We start from the raw sequence: 18519 nt of genomic DNA, 5'->3' as shown, positions 1-18519 counted from the left end.
GTTCCTTTCTCTACAACCAAAGTTCAACAACAAACAAACCCCTCTAAATCCCGATTCGGACATGGAAGTGGCAGGAGCCCACTAAATACCTTCTCCCCAAGCGCTCTGGAGACAGAGAGACTGGGGAGATACACAGGGATTTCCCCCGACCACCACCCCCTTCCCCTTCTCAGCAGGTTCCGCTCCCCACCCCACCCCCACCCTGGTCCACAGAACTGAACGGGTGTGGCATGGAGAGTTGCATATTTTACTTTATTTTTATTAAATTAAAAGCTACAGTCTGGCGGCGATTCCAGAACAGGGTAAAGAGGCTCCTTATAGGGGGGCAGAGAAGAGCGGGAGACAGACTGACAGAGACGGAGACACAGGAGAGAAAAGACAAGGTTAAGGTAGAAGGGGGATTATTTCTGAAGAACACACAAGGCCGGCTCCTTGGGGGCTCACACCAGCCCCATTCCCCCTCCCCCACAACTAAGTTCAGCAGTGGAGAAGTTTGTGGGGGCAGGGGGCTCAAGAGACCCTCCCTCCCCACCCAGGTCCTTTCTCAGCTTAGTCACTGGAGCACAGCACATACCAGAAAAAGCCAAGGGCAATGGAGGGGGTAGGGAGATCAGGAGTATGTACACAGGGAGGAGGGGAGCAGAGCCTTCTGCCAGAAGGGAGTGGCTCTCGCACTGCACTGAAGCACTTGGCCTGTGGGGAACAGGGGAAGGGATTGCCCCCTCCCTCTCTGAACTCCTTCCCCAGTCAGACTGGTCCCCTATTTGTGTGGCGTGGGGGGCAGAGGGAGAGAGGAGAACAGAGGCTTCCGCTGGGTCCTATGGAGAAAGGCAAGGGCCTGGCAAAGGGGACGTCCTTCAGTCATCTGTGATACCCTTGGCTCTCAGCTCTTCTTGCACCCGAGTCAGGTACGTGGGGTCCGGGTACCCAAACCTGGGAGCAAAGAGAAATGAAGGTCAGGATTAGCTGTTTTAGCTTACTCGTATTAGCCTCATGCTCACCTTCATTCTGGGTGCCCCATTCCAGCCCCTTCCCGTCTCCCCTAAGGATATGCAAATCTGAGATAACTTAGCCCACTTCTGCTTATTTTCATAGGTGAAGCTGGGCATATTGGACCAGGTTTAATGTAGAGAAATTGGGACGGAAAAGATGGTTGAATAGTTTGGGGGTGGTCCTCTCCAGTTGGGAGGTTCCCAGAGAGAGGGGGCCCGATGTGGTTCCCTCACTGGAAATGGAGAGAAGGGGAGGAGCCAAGGAAAAGAAAACGAAGGAGGGTCGCACAGCTGGGGTCCCCCTGTGCAGCTGGTCTTGTGGTGGATGTCGTTCCAGGTGATGACATTCGGTCTCCCTGTGGTCATGGACGTGCCAATAGTGAAGGTGAGACGCTGGTCAAATGCCTTGCGGAACAGGGTCAGCACCTTGTTGCCCTCAGGGCAGTCCGGGAGGTAGGCCACCCGTGTGGTGCCAGGATACCGAACTCCTGGGTTCGGGTGTTCAGCCTGGGAGGAAGGGGAAGCAAAGTGGACAATGAGCAGCTGGGCATCTGAAGGCCCATGATGCCAACAGAGGGTCATCCTGGCCAGCTGTCTGTCTGGGGCCACCCCCAGCTAATGCTGGCAGGGCAGCCACAGGCTGACAGCCTTTCAAGGAAGGAGAGACTTCCTTGACAGGTTTGGGCAGCAGAAGCCTGTCTTTGGACAAAACCCTTACTGTTAAAGAGGTTCTTTCTGCGGCCTCAATCCCTCAAGTCTCAATTCGGCAATGAACGGATTCCCAAAAGTGACGGAAAGTAGCTGGTCCTTACTCACCAGACAGCTCAGCAGAAATGTGAAGACTGACAATAATCTATCTTGCAGCCTTCCCTTCTCCCACCTGAAAACACTCCCAGTGCTTCTTTGCCTGCCCAACCTGTTCCATTTTCCCATTGCTCCTCTTCAGAGCTTCCTCATCCCTCTGCCAACCAGGACCGGCAATCACTCTTGGTCAAGCAGGAAAACACCCATAGGCTCTTGACCACTCCTGTTTTAACCTTCCACTGTCATCAAGATTTTCCTCCCTTGTCAATCTGGAACAAAGTAACGCTCTTGCGCTGTGAGGAGGGTCAGATCCCTTCGGGCTGTGCCTGCCTACACATGAGCCACCATCTCCACGGAATTCACCTCTGCCAGGAATAGCTGATGACGTCCAAGGTCATCAAGGAAACGGTATTCAATTCCTTTCTCCCATACCTGATTTTCATGTGTGCCATGGAGTCGTGGAATGGAAAAGCTGGGCCTCAAGGGGGACCTCCCAGCTCCAGGGCACTGAGTGGGAAGGCATGCTGGGAGACGGCAAGACTACATCACATCTAACGAACACACTCCCCCTCACCCAGTTTTCCTAGGCCAGAGAACATGCTTGGGGCACACCAAAGGAGCTCGGGCTAAACCAAAGGGCAAAGGCAGGCCATAGGTCTTCTTACCCCCTGGACACCGGGCGGGAAGACGTACTGGATGACGATGGTGCCGTACTTCTCATAGCTTGGCAGCAGGAGTGTGGCGTCCTTAGAGACCAGCATCCGCCCATTCTGAGGCTGGTTGCCCACCAGCTGCCCATAGAAGCGGCCACACATGGGACAGGCCTTTTTCACCTGCAGGGCTCGGGTGATGCAGCCCTCACAGAATGAGTGCCGGCACTTCTCCAATGTCTTGGCATTCTGAATCTCCCCCAGACAGATGGGGCAGGTGCTCTCCTGCTCTTCTGTCTCCTCCCGAAGGCGGGGAGGAAGAGGAGGGGGTAGGGGAGGAGGAGGCGGGGGAAGCCCCCGAGCCCCTGGGGGCAGGAGCGGGGCTGCTCGCAGAGGGGGAGGGGGAGGCCCTGGGCGGTGCAGCTCAGGGTGTTCCCCACCACCCCCCAAAGCTAGGCAGCCCATAAGCTCTCCCTGCCTCTGAGCTTTCTTCAGCTCTTTCTCGGCCTCTTTCAGCAGCCCCTTGAGAGCCTTCCGGGCCAGGTAGAGCCCATTAGGAGGAGCAGGGGGAGGGCCCTGCGGGGAAAGCTGGAGGACATAGATGTCAGAAGTCTCGCCGTCTATGAGGATGGACACACGGTGCTCCTCCCGAAGCCGGGCCAGCCGGGCTGGGGTCTCCTTGCTCAGGAAGTCCCACACAGGCTTAGAGACAGTCACCTTGTTCTTGCAGGTGCCTCCACAGGCTGCCATTCTGGACAGGACGAACGACACTGCCCCCAGGGTGAAAGGGACTCAGGGTGGGGGGTCCCTATTTGACAAAGTCAGTGCCTCCTACTTCAGGTTCCTTTCCAACCCTATATTACCTCTACTGTCTCAAAGGCCAACCCCAACTCCTCCCCCAAGTTCATTTTCTGTCTCCTCCTATCTTTCAAACCCCCAGCACCCACTGAAGAGCAAAACAAGTTTTAATAACTTTATTATTATCATCATCTGAGCCAAGCATCAGTCTTGGTTCTCTTTACACTCCTCCCAAGATCACAGAAATCATCTAGCCCTCCTCCCTCTGGGTGAAAACTGGGTTCTTTAAAGGGGAGGGAGACTTTTTGACCCTCCTTTTTGCTCACTTTGATCCTGAAGAGCTTAGAATTGGCATGCAGGCTCTCTCTCTCTGTCCCTGCTCCCTACTTGTAGGTTGTGTGACCTGGTAGGTGGAAAGGAAAAGGAGGGAAAGTGAGAAGCCCCCTACCCCCTTCCCACATGCCCCAACCCAGCAGCCCATGTAACAGAAGACTGGGAACCTGGGTATAAGTTACTGGGAATGGGATTACTTGGCACATGGAATGGAGGAAACCAATTTACAGGTGAAAGCTTAAGTTCCCAAGGGAGGCACATACCTGGAAAGCCCATGGACGATGAAAGCAGCAGAAATTCCTCTTTTTCCACACTCAGCTGACCAGGTCTAGGGGGAAGGGGGACAGTAAAGGGATATGATGACCAATGTCACTCCACCAGTAGCCCAGAAACAAATCAGAAACTCCTCTTCCATTTCTTCTCCTTCTTTCCTGCAGAATCCCATCCCCAGCCTCTCCCCAAGTTGCTAAAGATGGAACTTCAACAATGCTAACTTTCCTCTTTTCTCCTCCAGCTCTGAGGCTCTGGAGAAAGCCTAGGGCACAGATAAGAGAAGTCAGGAAGGGTGAAAGCCCACACAGATGGAGGACTTTCCTGCCACCTCCCTCAGATCACATGGATAAGATTTCCTAGGCTCCCAACTCCTTACCGTGCCCCATATTCCCAAGTAATTCAGCCCCTATCGCTAGGGAGACTTCTTTGAGGAGAAGTCCGTTTGGAATGCAAACAAAGTGGCAAGAACCCCTGCAATAACAAAGTTCTTACTGTCACCTTTTAAACCCCCCACTAGAGCATAAGCCTGTCAGCAACCCAGTCTGCATTTAGGGAGGGGTGGGGAACAGCAGGGGCTCAGCTGGAGGAGCCTGCTGTTTCCCCTGAGTCTTAACCATGTTCAGCTACAGAGGTGTACCTACAACACCTCCACATGTAGCTCAAATAGAAAGAGGGGCCATTAGTGTGACCTCAATTCCTAGACTGATCCAAAGGGGAGCGGCTCTGTTTGTGCCTCCATCATAGTCCCCTCAAAGCCATTTGCACCTCCAGGTTCAGAAAGTGAAATTGAAATCCTAGAACCTCAGCTCCTTCGGTCTGTCCAAGGTGGAACACCCCCCTCGCCATCAGAGGGAACCCAGGACCTAGATGTCCTTAGCTCCAAGTCCTGCTGGCACAGAAAAGGGAGGCGGGGCCACAGCTTATGCTGGGTCTCCGATTCCTCTGGGGCAACCCAGGCCGGACACAGGGCCAGTCCCTCCCTCCAGACAGAGGCCAGACAGGGGCAGCCGGGAGGGGCGAGGGTCCCTGGGGGCATCAACTGAGGCAGCCCCACCCCTCCCCCCATGACCTCCTGCAAGACCCAGAACCAGCCCCCACGTCCCCCTCTCGCCGGAGCCCCCAGAGCCCCAGCACTGGGTGGGGGTGCATGTCGGCCCGATCGCAGTCCCCAGAACCCCCAAATGGAGGCCAAGGCTGGAGGGTGATAGGAAGAGGATCGGCCAGGCGTGGAGGGGGCCCCTGGAGCCGCGCGCGGGTGAGGAGGCAGAGGAGGGGGCTCAGGGGGGGCAGGGAAGGCGCGCGGGGGGTGCGAGCGGGGTCCGGGGGGCGCGCGGTGGGTGTGGGGGGCGCCGGGCTCACCTACCTCTCGTCAGCGCCGCCATTGCCGGTCACATGACTGAGGCTGTTGCTGGGATGACGGTCTGGGCCCTAGCAACAAGGGGGGGGGGAGACCCCGAGAAGGTGGGGGGGGGAGTTTGCAGAGGGGGTGCAGACCGAGAGAAAGAGTAGGAGGGAGGACAGCACCCGCTTCTCCCGTACAGGTGATAATCACCGTTTTCTCTGACCCCCTTCCATGCAAGAGCCCCTGCCCTTCCGCCCCAAAACAAAAATGGAGGCGCCGTCCCAGTCTTTGGAGGGAGGGGGTGGCGTGTGGAACCGAGGGTAGGAGGTTAAATCTCTTGGAGACGCCACCCTTCTCGCTTCCCCCTCCCGGGAGGGGCCCTCTGCCTTTGCTATTCCAGCCAGCTGTGTGGCGGCTTCAGCAAGCTGGTGGTGGATGGGTGGGCGAGGAGTGTCGGTTAGGTAGGTGGGCAAGGGGGCAATTTTTCTGTGATCCTTATGCTAGAAGGGCCTTTGAGGAATAATTTGGGATGGGAAGAAGAGTCATAGTAAAAAGAAAAGCACTGGTTCTGAAAAATAAACAAACCCCAGGACTAAACTATTTCAATTCCTTCCCTCATCGCTTGCCTTTTCCTAGGTTGTTACCTTCTGTGACCCCCACAACCTGCTCCCAGATGGGTGTTGGTAAGTGCCTCTGATTTTTGTTTCCACAAACAGGGATACTGAGGCCAGTGCCGAATGGGAGGTGAATACATTTTTTTTTTTTTAATGCCTTGCGGGTGAGGGGGGGGGATGTCAAGTCTATGGTTTAAATAGAGTTAAAAACTCTCAAAGAAAAAAACAGCTCTGTTCTGTTCTGCTTCCCACATCAGAGCAATCTCCGCCCCCAGTCCAACTCACTTCCCTGGGGCCACATCAAGCCAGGTTTTTCCACCAGCCAAAAGACCTCATCAGCCAAACAGTGCTGGATCTCCCAGACTGGCAACAACCTCTGTTTATCCACCCCTTTCTTCACTCCCCCTCTGGGCTGGAGGGTTGGTCACTTTTTTCTTTCCCAGGACCCTGCTGTCCTCTTCCTGCTCTGCAGAGAGGATATCTTTCCCAGGAAGCCTGGGGGACACCCAGTGCCTTCTTTTAGCTCCTTCATGCATGCTTTGAGAGGTTCACTCACCTTTACAAGAATGGGTGTGTGATCAAGCCCAGAACCCTGGGGGAAGAGGGGTAGTCACATCATCTGTTCTCCCTGCCCCAACCCATAGCTGAACTCCCACAAAGCTGGAGAGTAAGTTTTTCATTCCCATGCACACCCCTCACAACCTTTTAAGTTCACAGCTATCTATCTAGAAAGCCACATTCTTAGTTAGGAGCCCAACACCTTAAAGATCAATTCTTCGTCTGGTCTCCACACCCCTAAGCACAGTGTTCCTCAGGAAAGTGGGGGAGGGGAGGCATGCCTGTGAAGGAATATGGTTTCAATAAGTTACTTCCTATACAATGACAGCAATGGGAGTAAATACACAAGATCTTTTTTATTAATTAATAAAACAAAAAAGATGAAAAACAGAAGCAACAAATGAAGACCATACTGCTCATGATACATCAGCCACATGGTCAGAAAACCAATTTCTAAAGAGCAACAGCTGCTGGTGTCACGTTGTTTTATTGCATTCAACAGGGGAAAGGTAGACGGTTGGAATGAGAGAGATCATCAGGCCCCTGACGGGAGATATTATAGGGGCTCTAATCTTTAGCCGTGGACTCCTCTTGTTACTTCCTCTGGAGCAGAAGATGGAGGAGAGAAAGGAAGTCTCTTTTATGACTGCATGACTTCTTGTGAGATCAGTCCAGCTAGATACAGAGCAAAGAATCTTTGCATCCCCACAGGCCAGTCGCTGGTGCCCATCTTTATGTTAAAAAAAAAAAAAAAAAAGCGTAGAAGCCGTAAGGGGGATGGAGGGTAGCAAGAATGGCTGCCTTAGCCCCAGAGGCATTAGGGGGAGGGGAGGCCACTATCTGGTTCATCAGGGTCCTCTACATTCTGAGACTATCACGTGTCATTTCAACTCTTTGGAGGAGGCCGGGTGATTGAGTTATGGCTCTGACTCCTCTCTGGGGGTGGAGAGTGAAGATGACAAAGAAGGCCATCTGTCCCCTGGGAGACACAGTAGCGGTATGGGACGAGAAAGAAAGGAACAGAGTGACAAATCCAACTGGAAAAAGGGTTTGAGAAGGGGCTGGGAAGGAAATACGTTAGGCGCACACCTCCAAGGACTCAAACTCTCCAGGGCCCAGGGGCCGATGAGAATGGAGGCCCCCACAGTGGAGACCTTCATCCTCTTGAAATGACCAGGGTTGACCCGGGTACAGATATTCCCCCCTGCTGGGAATAAAACCTCAGGGATGGCTAGACATGAAGAAAGGAAATCTAGCACTGGGAATGAACCTTATACCCTGGCCCATCGCCCCAGCCTCCAGAACTGCCCACACCCCCACTGAAGGGTTCCAGCCCCAGGAGGCATGGGAGGTCCTGGTGAAGAGCAGCAACAAACATCTTCACCCAGACTTGAACACTTTGGTCATCTCTGGGCTCTTGTGCCCAAAGTACTGGGGTGGGGGGCGGAAGTGGGGTGAGGGAAGAGGTTGGAGAGCAGTCAATTCTTGACAAAGACCTCCAGTTCCCCATATAATCACGAGTCCTCCTGGATCCCACCTCTGTGAGGTGCCAGCCGGCTCGCCACTCTCCACCCCATGTGTGTGTAAGATGGGCCACATCCCATCACATATGTGCATGCCAGCACCCACAACTGTAGTATCTTGAAAGTCCTCCTTCCCAGGGCCTCCTGGGAAGGAGGCATGCCACAGTGAGTTCTATAAAGTTATCAGCAAAATTCAGACACTCTTAGTTTATCCCATGCAGCAAAGTGCATCCGGAGTAGCTTCTTGAGCCAGGTCCATCTGTCCAGTCAGGTCCTGAAGATGGCAGAGAACCCCCTTCCCCCATCACCTCGTATGTTATAGAAACAACAGGACATGTACAAAGATCAAGGCACTTGGGAGTGAGTCAACATTAACACTCTCATGAAGCAAGCAGACTTGTTGGGGCGGGGGGAGAGAGAGAAGGAAGAAAACTAGACAGGGGGAGATAGGACAATGTATTTCTGAGGGCCAGGAAGAGCCTACTCAACAAGATGGAGTTATCTGAATGGAAGGAGCCTGTAGCTAGTATTTAACAAAGGAGGAAGAGAAGAAACAGTGGTCAACATTCCACAATTCCCCTAAGCCTCTCACAACCCTGCCACCTTGAACATAAAGCAGCAGTCAGCATGGAGTCAGGCAGTATCTTAGGCAAAGATGTTGGTAATAAAATCCAGGAATCTCTTAGCGTACTGCTCAGGATGCACAGTGGAGATCTCTGCCCCAGCCTGTGACAGGAGATAGGGAACACGGTGTCAGGCCACCCTGACACCTCTCCCCACTGCCTACCCTCCGTTCCACTCCACACCACTTCCATCCCCAACCCTTTGTCCTTTTGCCACCCCACTGCTCCAGCACAAAAGGCTCCCTGTTCCCAAACAGTCAAGACAGGAAGGCTTTGGGGAACCCTCACCCCATGTTTGACGGTTTTGGCCGCATGAGCTGCTTTCTTCTTGGCATCATATTGTGTCAGGATGTCAATGAGGCCCATAAAATACACCTCCTTCTGGGGGGCCCCTGGGGAAAGAAACCAGCAATGAAGAGCATGTGTTGTCCCAATTCTCTCTCCCAAAGAAGCAATCAGATCTGTTTTGAAAAGCTAAGCAGCCTTTCCACCCACCACCCTGGTCTCTGTTCTACAAGGCCAAGCCCTCCACCCCTCCACCCCCCCCCCACCCCCGCCCCACACCCTTAATAGTCCCAGAACCTTTCTCACCCTCAGCACTCCGGATGGCGTAGACATCAATGAAGGACTCAAACTCTCCAGGGCCCAGGGGCCGATGAGAATGGATGTAGCCGCCAATACCCTCAGGGGAGGTGCCATAGGAGCCCACGAGTGCAGGTGGTCCCGTCAGGCTACAGTCCCCATCCCCCTCTGACTCCTCCTCCCGCACAGGTCCCTCCTCCTCTGGGTCCGAGCCCCGAATGATGTCATGGATGCCCAGCAGAAGGCTGTAGTCCATGATCTTCAGCTGCACTAGGAACTGAGACCCCACTGAAAAGTCAGATACCTCAGATCTCCTTCCCCACTCCCACATACCACCCTTATACCTCCACTCCTGAGCTTCTGAGGCCCTCTTGGTGGAAGGAAGGATGCAGATTGAGGGAGTATATCATTGCCCTTTAGTACATAAATGTCCTGGTATCTGAGGTCATCCTTTTAACTGATTCTAGCCACCCCATCCATGGGTCACCTCCAGGAGTTTTTCATGTCTCAAACCCAACTCCCCTACATGCAGAGAACCCAAAGAATAAAAGGAAGCGGAGCAGTTCCCTCAGATGGTGAATGGGAGAAACAACCGCCCTGTGGGGAGCTAAAGGAAGCAGCTACTTCCCAAAGCACCCCAATCATCACCTCCACGTCTCTCTTTAGCTTCTCTAGAAATACTTTCTTCTCCTCTTCACCAATATAAACTTTCTGGTTCTTGTTGAGAAAATCCATATCCTTAAGGGTGGGCAATTCTTTAACCTGAAAATAAGTAAAGGGACACCTTGGGAATATATCCCTCTCCCCAAGGTCTCAGAGAACCATGCCCTACCTGGGGCTCTACGTCCAACTCAGTGGCTTTGAGGGGAGAGAGATCTCACAGCCCCTCTCTGACTCCACACTGCAATGCTGCCCCAGAGGCTGTTCTTAGCTCTAGTGGCTTCTCCAGACTCAGTCACTGCAGCGGCACCCCAAATCACATCCCATTACCTTCTGCTTATGGCTTTCAGTCAAGACCCCTCATGCTGACTTTTCTTTCTTCTTCTTAAGCAAAAATAGCTGCTTGATACAAAGAACCCGGAGTGGGGGGTAGAGGGTAAGCATTTTACTCTTAAAGTTTGTCATCTTCATCCATCCCCAAACCTTCCACAGGAAATAACCTATGCCAGTGAGAAAGCACCTTTTTCCACTGCACATTCCAAACATTTAATCCCTGGATCAGCACAGGTTTACATCTCTCTTCTTTTTGGCGGTTTAAGATAAGAATAAGTAGCTGACGATCCCTACCTCTATCCTAAAGAGATCCCTTTATCTGCCCTCCCTCACCCCTCACCCTATCATCTAATATTAGTATCACCTTTTCCTTATCGCTGGCTTCTCGGGACACTAGGGAGCCCTGTGGAGAGACCCAAAGATCAAGTCAGCAGAAGTGGCTAAAAGAATAGTCAGGCTCCAGCTCCTAAGACAAGTACTCAAACCCACAGTCTTCTTTCCTTTGAAACGAACCATCGACGTGCCCTCCCAGGCCCTTCCCCATTCTCAGGCCATCAGAAGCCTCTCCCTCAGCCCTAGCTATCCTCTTCTTACCTTGAGGTCATACTTCCTGTGCACAGGAAGACGGTGGCTAAACATGTTGCGCATCACAAGCATGTAGCTGTCTTCGCTGTCCACGCTGACTCGGTACATCCCCAGGAACTGGGGCAGCAGTGTGTTGCCATGGCACTTCACGATGTACTGGGGTAGAAGGGAGGAAGGAATGGGGAGAAGCTGAGCAGTAAATGCATAAACAGCCCAGGGACGGGAGTTCAAATACCACCGTTCCAGGGTAGGGCAGACAACTTCAAGTAGCGAGATTACGAGGCCAAAAGTGGTGGGGACTGTTACAGAGGCCTGCGGTTATCCACGCCGCTCGGGGCTCCTCGTCTCCTCTGATGTAGTCCATCTGTGGAATGTCTCTTAATCTGACAGTGCCTTCTCTCATTTGCTCTTCATCACTCTTTGAGATGAGGAAGGTAAGATGATCCTTATTTTAGACCCTCTTTAAGTACAAGGGGTCACAGAACCAGGATTAGAAATGACATCTGCTTACCAATGAAGTGATTTTACCTAGATTAACATTTCCTGGTGGGCTAGATTCCTGTAGTAAAAATGTTTGCATGGTGCCCTCTTTCAGGGCTAACCATCTCTCAGTATTGCTACCTACTTCTCTTCAGAGCCAGCCTTCTTGGAAAAGTAGTCCACAATCAACCTACTTCCTCTCGTTTACACCTCAAACCAGTAAAATCAGATCATACCCTCGGTTTTCCTCTGAAATCTCTCTACTCCTCCCTTCTTCAGATCTCTCAGTTGCCAAATCCAACAGGGATTCTAGTCATTGTATTTCAAGTAGGTGGCACCGGATCCCACTGACCAGTCTCTCGCCAGAACTCTCTTCACCCTGAGCCCCACTCTGCCACTCTTCCAATTCTCCTCCTGTCTCTCCTCGAATCCCACACAGAACAAACCAGGGCATCCGGCGATTCAGAGTCTCCTTCATGGGCTCCTCTCTCTACTTGCTCCTCAAGGTTCTGTCCTCAGCCTTCTTTTCAGGTCTTCTCCACACATTTCCCCATCAATAACCTCATCCATATTTATGGCTTTCATTACCATCTACTCACCTGTAACTCTCAAATCTACACTTCTACTTTCCTGAACTCCACTCCCCAACCACTTACGGGACATCTATATCTGGAAGAACTGTAGAAACCCTGCATTCAACACATCTAAATCAAAGCTGTCTTCTCCCCAAAACCGGTTTCTTTTTCTGCTTCCCAACTGTTAATGAGTGGACACCCAGTCATCCCTAACCAGGAATCTGGAGGCACCTCTGCCTGAATTCCCATGAGTCTCTCACAGGTCTTCCTCTGTGTGTCCACTGCCATCCCTCCTCCAGCCTTCGTCATTCGTCATTTGGTTTTTTGAATAAACCAAACATTTTTCAAGTCTTTCATTTATTCCTTGCTCGTTGACTTTGGGGATATATTTCTTCAGTAGGAAGATATTCAGTTTTTTTATCACCAAAATATTCCAGAAACTCCACATTCCAAGTTAATCTAATCAGACAGAATAGCCTCCCTAATCCCACTTAGGACTGGATGTGATCATGGCTTCTCTCCTCCAGTTTATCCCCAATTGTGTGCTTATCCTGATTTTCTCTTCAAAACCGCATTTATTCCTGACAGTATATTTGGCATTAACACTTCACCTAATTCTGGCTTAGTCTACAGTTTATACTTTGCTGTATGTGTGCCCTTTACATATCAATCCACAGTGCTTTTCGATTATAAATGCCAAAGGAGAAGGAACACGTCTAACTTCTCCTATTTAGAAAAGAACACAACGAGGTATTCAGAGGCTTTTTCTGAAATTCCTCGTTTTCAAATACATGATGTCAAGTGCTTCTTGGGAAGCAAAATAGGTTGCAGGGAGGAGAAGGGATAGGAAGTCTCCCAATGTGCTCTAGCAGCCGAACTATGAATAGAGAGGAAGGGGAAAGAATGAAGCTGGAAAGAGGCCTGACCTGGTGGTAGTTGGAGAGGTTGCTATGCATGTCAGCAATGTCCTCACTGGATACTTCTTTGATGACCAGAGTTCGATCATAGGAGATAAGGAAGCGACCATCACTGCCTTCACTTTCACTTGGGGGACTTCGGGTAAGGGATACCTGGGGACACAAATAGGCCAGAGGCTCTTTTCCTCTTTGCATGGAGATGCAAGTCATAGGATAATGGTCAAGTGAATGTGCCTGAAAGTGGATAAAACCCTTGCATAAAAGGTTGAGCTGGGTATCTTAATCTGATGACCCTACTATGGACTGAATGATAGTGAAAGCAAAATTTTTAATGTGGCCACATTTTCCCCCAAGGAAAGGGTAAGTGGCTTTCATCAGATTTTTGAGATGCCTGTGACCACAAATAGGTAAAGAATCAGACTTGTCAAGGCTCTCATATCTCCAAACATGACTGGCCCAAGGAGTTCCCCATTTGTTAGGGAGAAATGACTCCCCTCACCCGAAAACCCGAGTAATCTCACCAAGTAATCTTGGTCATCAATGCCAAATCGATCACGGAGGTTCCTGAAGACCTGGGGGCAATACTCCTTGAACTTGAAATGACTAGGCAGATTTTCCCTGAAATAAGGGTTTTCAAGGTAAGAAAACAAAGTTAACAATATTACATTTATACAGGGCTTGACAGTTTACAGAGCACCTTCATACACATTACCTTATTTGAGTCTCATAAAACTCTTGTGAAGTCCTTTAAAGGGGTATATTTTTCCTTTATTTTATTCCCTATATTTAAAGGGGTATTTTATAGAAGGAGAGTCTGTAGCACAGGGTGGTTGAGGGGCCTGCTTCAAACACATGGCTGGTGAGCAGCTTAAACAAACCAGGATCTAATGCCCAGCCAAACAGTAGTGTTTCCCAAATCTCATGCAAGTTTGAGACATCCTAAAATTGGCAATAGGTGCCACAGTTTTGAATGGCATCTTTTGATACCGGGAGCACTTAGGAGACTCAGATATTTCTTTCAAGCAGTCTCTATCAGAAGGCTAATGGTAAGGGCATCCAAATATATTTACTCTATGGTATCACCAGGTCAGATGAAAAACAAACTAGTATAAATATTCCAGCGTTCTCTACACTGGTAGTCATTACAATGGTTTCTTTGCACGATACTGAATTTCTGCACTGGGAAGGAGGTTAGAACATAGAATTTGTAAGTTGCCTTCCACATCTAAAACCTTCAACTCATGGCATCTTAACTCTTAAACTTACGTAATACTCTCTTCTGGGAAGGCTGACGTGAGAAGAGCAAGGATCTCCACGTACCTGTGGAAAAGGTGATTGTTGACCTTGATCTTGGAGCTAGCCTTAAAGTCATCTGGCAGCAGCATCACTGGGGGAGGCACCTGGCTGAGCTCATTGATCTGATAAGCCAAAACAAGAATAGGGAGCCAGTGAGTAGGGGTACGAAGAGCTACTTCTACACTGTGTCTGGGCAAGAGTCACAAAAGGGCAACTCAAACCTCATTCCTTTAAAAACACTGGTTATGCAACTACTTGCCAGAGGTGAGAGAATGCGTTGACCTCTTCTGCTGCCCAGCAAGGACTGCAGTGAGCAACCCCCACACACAGCCCCTCACACTCCACCCCCGTGGAACTTCATGCTCACAGCAGTCATTTTATATTAGGCAAACCCTGTAAGCAGCTCAGGACTATTTTTAAAGCTGTGAGAAGTTCTAAAGAAAAAAAAAATACCCTCAGCAGACTCAAGACAAACAGTTCCATGCTCCATTAAAAACAAAACAAAAGGCATTCCTTAAAGTACACAAGAGCGTTAATGGGACTCCGGGGAGTCAACAGCAACAAGAATGAGATGTCCACATCCTGCAGGAGGCATCTCCTTACAAACAGGACCAGTCCTTCCAGACCACCCTGACCCAGGTCTCTCTAGTAGGTCCCCACCTGCCTGGGTGTAAGGTAAAGAAGAGCAGCTGATTCTAGAGGGAATGCAGGTGGGCGGAAGATAAGAGTTCATTAAGGTATCTGTTCCTAAAGTCAAACCAACCCACGGCCCAAAGGAGGCGAGCAACACATGCCCTCCCTGGCCCCCAGAGCCAACCATCTGCTAATTCTGGGTGGAAAGGGAGTTCCTGTACTAAGAAATCCCAAGGAGATGTGTTTTCCCCCCAGCGTTGCCATGGTACTGCTCACCCACCTTTAATAGTGCACTTATCATATGACTCTAATGGCTAGTTTATGTAAATTCCCCACCTAAATCATGAGCTCTTCAAGGGCAAGGACCAGCTGTAATTGTCTGCATCTCTCGGGTGCCTTGCTAGCATAATGTTTGGCACAAGGGGTCCTGAAGTGTTTATTAAGTGAATAAATGAATGCCTTGCCTAATTTTACTTGATCATTCAACACAGGTTATGAAGTGCAGTCTAACCTAAATCCCACAGATTTCAGTGAAACCGTGCTCCTCTTGTTCTCAGTAGAAAAGGAGGGCAGAACATATTCCTCCAGGGTGGGGGAAAAAAGCCACTTGAGATTCCCAGCCTAAAATTCAGCTACAGTTCTTCATGCCCCTCCTCGCCACCTGCTGTTAAGCAGGCTGAATCATCACTAAGACATATGTTCAAGGAATTCTCCATTCTAGACACTTGAAGTAAATGTGTGTTGGCTGGAGGGTGGGGTGTTGGAGCTAAAGTATATATACCTGGGGAAGCTGAGGCAGGTCTCATGTAATGCCCTCTATCCTTAGCAAAGGAAAATCCTCCTTGTTAAGCTTCCCAAAGGGATGGATGGGTCACCTGGAAGGTACGTATGAGAGGCAGCCCTACCTCCATCTGCTTTGCCCATCCCAAGTGCCTTAGCCTGGATACTCTCTAATTAAAGATATTACCACCCAGGAGTTGGGAGCAGTCCACAGAACCACAAATGCAAAAAGGAGCTGGCAGACCCCCAACGACATTTTAAACCCCAAATTAAGGAGGGGACAAAAACTGTATTCTCTTCACCTCCTGCCATGACTGTAACAATTCAAGGAAATGCATTCATAAAATATTGCCTGTTACATTCAAAGTCACCGCATCCCTCCCACTCCAGATCTGAGGGAAAAGGGGCAACAGTTGTGCATCCTGCACCTGAGTAAAGAAAAAGAGATTCACTGGCCTCTTTGGCCTCCTCCTCATTCCCAGGTCATAGCCTCTACCTGTTTCTAAAGTTCGCCATCATAGTGTCCCCAGGACCAGAGCTCCTCAGCCATCTGTTTGGTCAGAGATGTCCCCCAATTACACCAAACGCCATCACTCCAGCCAGCAACGGGGATGCAATTAAGACCAAAGAAATATACCATACATAAGTCCTAATGAGGCTGAGGGTGGGTAGTTTCTCTGAAATGTTGTACCTCTGGAAGGGAAAGGAAAGGACAAATAGGATCAGAAAGTCCAGGAAAGCCTGGAACTTCCCTCAAAGCCAAGGTTCCAAAATCCAGGACAGCAGCTGGAAAGGAAAGCGAACGATCCCCCTCATCCAGCTACCTTCCCTGCTCCCCTTCCACACGCACACTCTCACCGGAGACCTCTCTACCACCAACCCTGAAAAACCACTCCCCCTAACGTCCTTACAGCTGATGCCGGGTCCGGGCCAGTCTCTGTGGCCTGGGGCTGAGGCTGGACCCGGCAGGAAGAAGGGAGAAAGTTGGATTTCAGGTGGAGAAGGCGGAACTAGGGTGGTGGAATGTAGGGCGGAGGGGGAACCAAAAGCCTACATTTCAAAAAGCAACCAACCAAGCAACAACGTCTAAAACAAGATACGCCGGGGAACACCTGAGGTTTGGTGGGCAGGGACCAGGACAGCCGCGGGGAAAAGTGGCAGCGCGAGGGGCTCCGCAGGCGGGAGCGTGGAAACAGGGACGCCCGGAGGAGCACGAGCAGCTGGGTTTGGACGGGGCTCATGGGGGGCTAATGCCAGGTCTCACCGAGTGGGCTACGCCCCACAGGAACACGCCCACCAGCGGGTCGGCCGCCCGGAACACCTTCACCTTCTGCTGCACGAAATGCTTCTTCTTGGTTTTGGAGGCGAAGCCGAAACCCGGGCCCGGGGCCGCTGTCGCCGCCGATACGGTAGCCGGCGGGACAGAGGAGGACGCCATAGTCTCCCTCTCCGGAGGGTGCACCCGACTGAGTGGAAAACCCGAGCCGGCGGCGAAGCAGGCTCCCGACCCCGGAAGCGGTGCTCACCTGGGCCGCCGTCACGTGACCGGAGGCTGCCCCGCAGGCGCGCAGCAGGGCGGTGCGGGACTGGCTCCGCCCCCTGGCGCCAGCCCGGCCCCAACGTCCGCGCGGTGGGTGGGTTCACCTGGCGCTGGGGGCGGGCGCTCGGAAGCAGTGCTCCCTGCGGGCGGTGGGCTGTCCGCCAGGCCCGGACCTGCCTCCGAGGCGATGGGGACGCGACCTGGGCAGGCCTGATTCACTCCAGGGATGGAGTGGGTGGGGCTCGGTTGCTGCAAAGTCGCCGCCTGCCGATTTTGCCCAGTTTCTAGGAGTAACCTCCCTCCCCAAAGCGCTGCTTTACGAAGTAGGAGATTCCTCAAGTGGTTTCGATGGATTAAATGTGCTTTTACAAGGACCACTCAAGCATCATTCTGGAGGGTGACTGGAGGAGTATTCTAAAAGTCTAGACAGAAGATGGCGAACTAAAACAGTGGCTGTTGGGATGGAAACGAGGGAATGGCATGTAAAGGCATATAGTTTGAGGGGCGCGGGGTTCAGTTGGTTACGCCGGCTGAGTTTGTCTCGGGTCATGATCTCACAACCCCTTCGTGGGTTCGTGTCCCACATCGGGCTCTGCACCGACAGTGAGGAGACTGCTTGGGATTCTCTCTCCCTTTCTCTCTGTCCCTACCCCACTCATGCATTCTCTCTCAAAATAAATAAACTTAAAAATAAATAAATAAAGTTATGGTATAGTTTGAGGGGCGCCTGGGCGGCTCAGTCAGTTGAGCATGGGACTCTTGATTTCTGCTCAGGTCATGATCTCAGTTTGGGGGATTGAGCCCCACTTCAGGCTTGGTGCTCAGAGCACTGACAGCATGGAGCCTGCTTGGGATACTCTCTCCCACTCTCTCTGCCTCTCTCTCTCTCTTTCAAGATAAATAAACATTTTTTAAAAAGATACAGTTTGGGGCGCCTGGATGGCTCAGTTGGTTAAGTGTCCGACTTCGGCTCAGGTCATGATCTCACAGTTTGTGGGTTCGAGCCCCGTGTCGGGCTCTGTGCTGACATCTCAGAGCCTGGAGCCTGCTTCCAATTCTGTGTCTCCCTCTCTCTCTGCCCCTCCCCTGCTGATGCTCTGTCTCTCTCTGTCTCAAAAATAAATAAAACATTTAAAAATTTTTAAAAAAAGATACAGTTTGATGTCAATTTGAAAAATTCTGAGTGGATGTGGGGCTTGAGGAAAAGGGAGACCTTGAGAATGAATCCCAGGCTGACCTGGTGGTGGTGACCTGAAAGGGGGCAGTTTGGTGACAAGTTCAGTTTGGAGTGTGTTTGAGGTACCTGAGGGCAATTGAACATATGAGCCCAGGGCTCAGCAGAATAGTCTGGGCTGGGGATACAGATTGAGTAATTGAGAACCTGTGGGTGTGGAGGACATCTCCCAGAGAAAGCATGGTATAGACCAGCATTGAAGAGAGAAAGCGTGGTATAGATCAGCATTTAAGATGCCAGTGGGAGAAGACTAATAAGACTAAATGAAAGGAGCCAGGAGAGCAGGGTCACAGAAACCAGAGAGTAGAGTTTCCAAAAGGAAGGAGTCAAGAGTTGTGTCACATGTCATGGAGGGGTGAAGCAGACAAGGATGGAGAAGTGCCCATTGTATTTG

General features: G+C 51.2%; 2 protein-coding genes across 6 annotated transcripts; both read right to left on the bottom strand.

Moving 5' to 3' along the window:
- Nucleotides 1-233: 233 nt before the first annotated feature.
- DTX3 (deltex E3 ubiquitin ligase 3) lies at nucleotides 234-5427 on the bottom strand. 4 transcript variants are annotated; one of them, XM_047065792.1, is made up of 5 exons: nucleotides 5214-5427; nucleotides 3841-3905; nucleotides 3571-3647; nucleotides 2462-3197; nucleotides 234-1499 (listed from the first exon to the last, which is right to left on the bottom strand). In XM_047065792.1, the coding sequence occupies exons 3-5, from the start codon at nucleotides 3597-3599 to the stop codon at nucleotides 1122-1124; spliced, it is 1143 nt and encodes a 380-aa protein (XP_046921748.1). In that variant the 5' UTR covers nucleotides 3600-3647; nucleotides 3841-3905; nucleotides 5214-5427; the 3' UTR covers nucleotides 234-1121. The 4 variants fall into 4 exon arrangements, with proteins under 4 accessions (XP_046921748.1, XP_046921750.1, XP_046921751.1 ...); XM_047065794.1 differs by lacking the exon at nucleotides 5214-5427 and having other exon boundaries at nucleotides 234-933; nucleotides 1282-1499; nucleotides 3841-4815; XM_047065795.1 differs by lacking the exon at nucleotides 5214-5427 and having other exon boundaries at nucleotides 234-933; nucleotides 1282-1499; nucleotides 2462-3216; nucleotides 3841-4814.
- A 1274-nt stretch (nucleotides 5428-6701) lies between these two features.
- On the bottom strand, nucleotides 6702-16879 carry PIP4K2C (phosphatidylinositol-5-phosphate 4-kinase type 2 gamma). 2 transcript variants are annotated; one of them, XM_047065791.1, is made up of 11 exons: nucleotides 16616-16879; nucleotides 13963-14060; nucleotides 13164-13260; nucleotides 12652-12795; nucleotides 10680-10826; nucleotides 10450-10488; nucleotides 9741-9854; nucleotides 9102-9369; nucleotides 8799-8902; nucleotides 8491-8613; nucleotides 6702-7094 (listed from the first exon to the last, which is right to left on the bottom strand). In XM_047065791.1, exons 1-10 carry the CDS (start codon nucleotides 16787-16789, stop codon nucleotides 8533-8535), a joined length of 1266 nt encoding a protein of 421 aa, XP_046921747.1. In that variant the 5' UTR covers nucleotides 16790-16879; the 3' UTR covers nucleotides 6702-7094; nucleotides 8491-8532. The 2 variants fall into 2 exon arrangements, with proteins under 2 accessions (XP_046921747.1, XP_046921746.1); XM_047065790.1 differs by having other exon boundaries at nucleotides 6702-8613.
- Nucleotides 16880-18519: the final 1640 nt, after the last annotated feature.

This window comes from Lynx rufus, unplaced genomic scaffold, assembly GCF_022079265.1.
Source record: "Lynx rufus isolate CCGP_SWC_20201006 ecotype Redwood Valley unplaced genomic scaffold, mLynRuf1.p SCAF_7, whole genome shotgun sequence".
NCBI lineage: Eukaryota > Metazoa > Chordata > Mammalia > Carnivora > Felidae > Lynx > Lynx rufus.
Note: the sequence above shows the minus strand (reverse complement) of the source record. Positions and strands in the feature narration are given on the sequence as shown.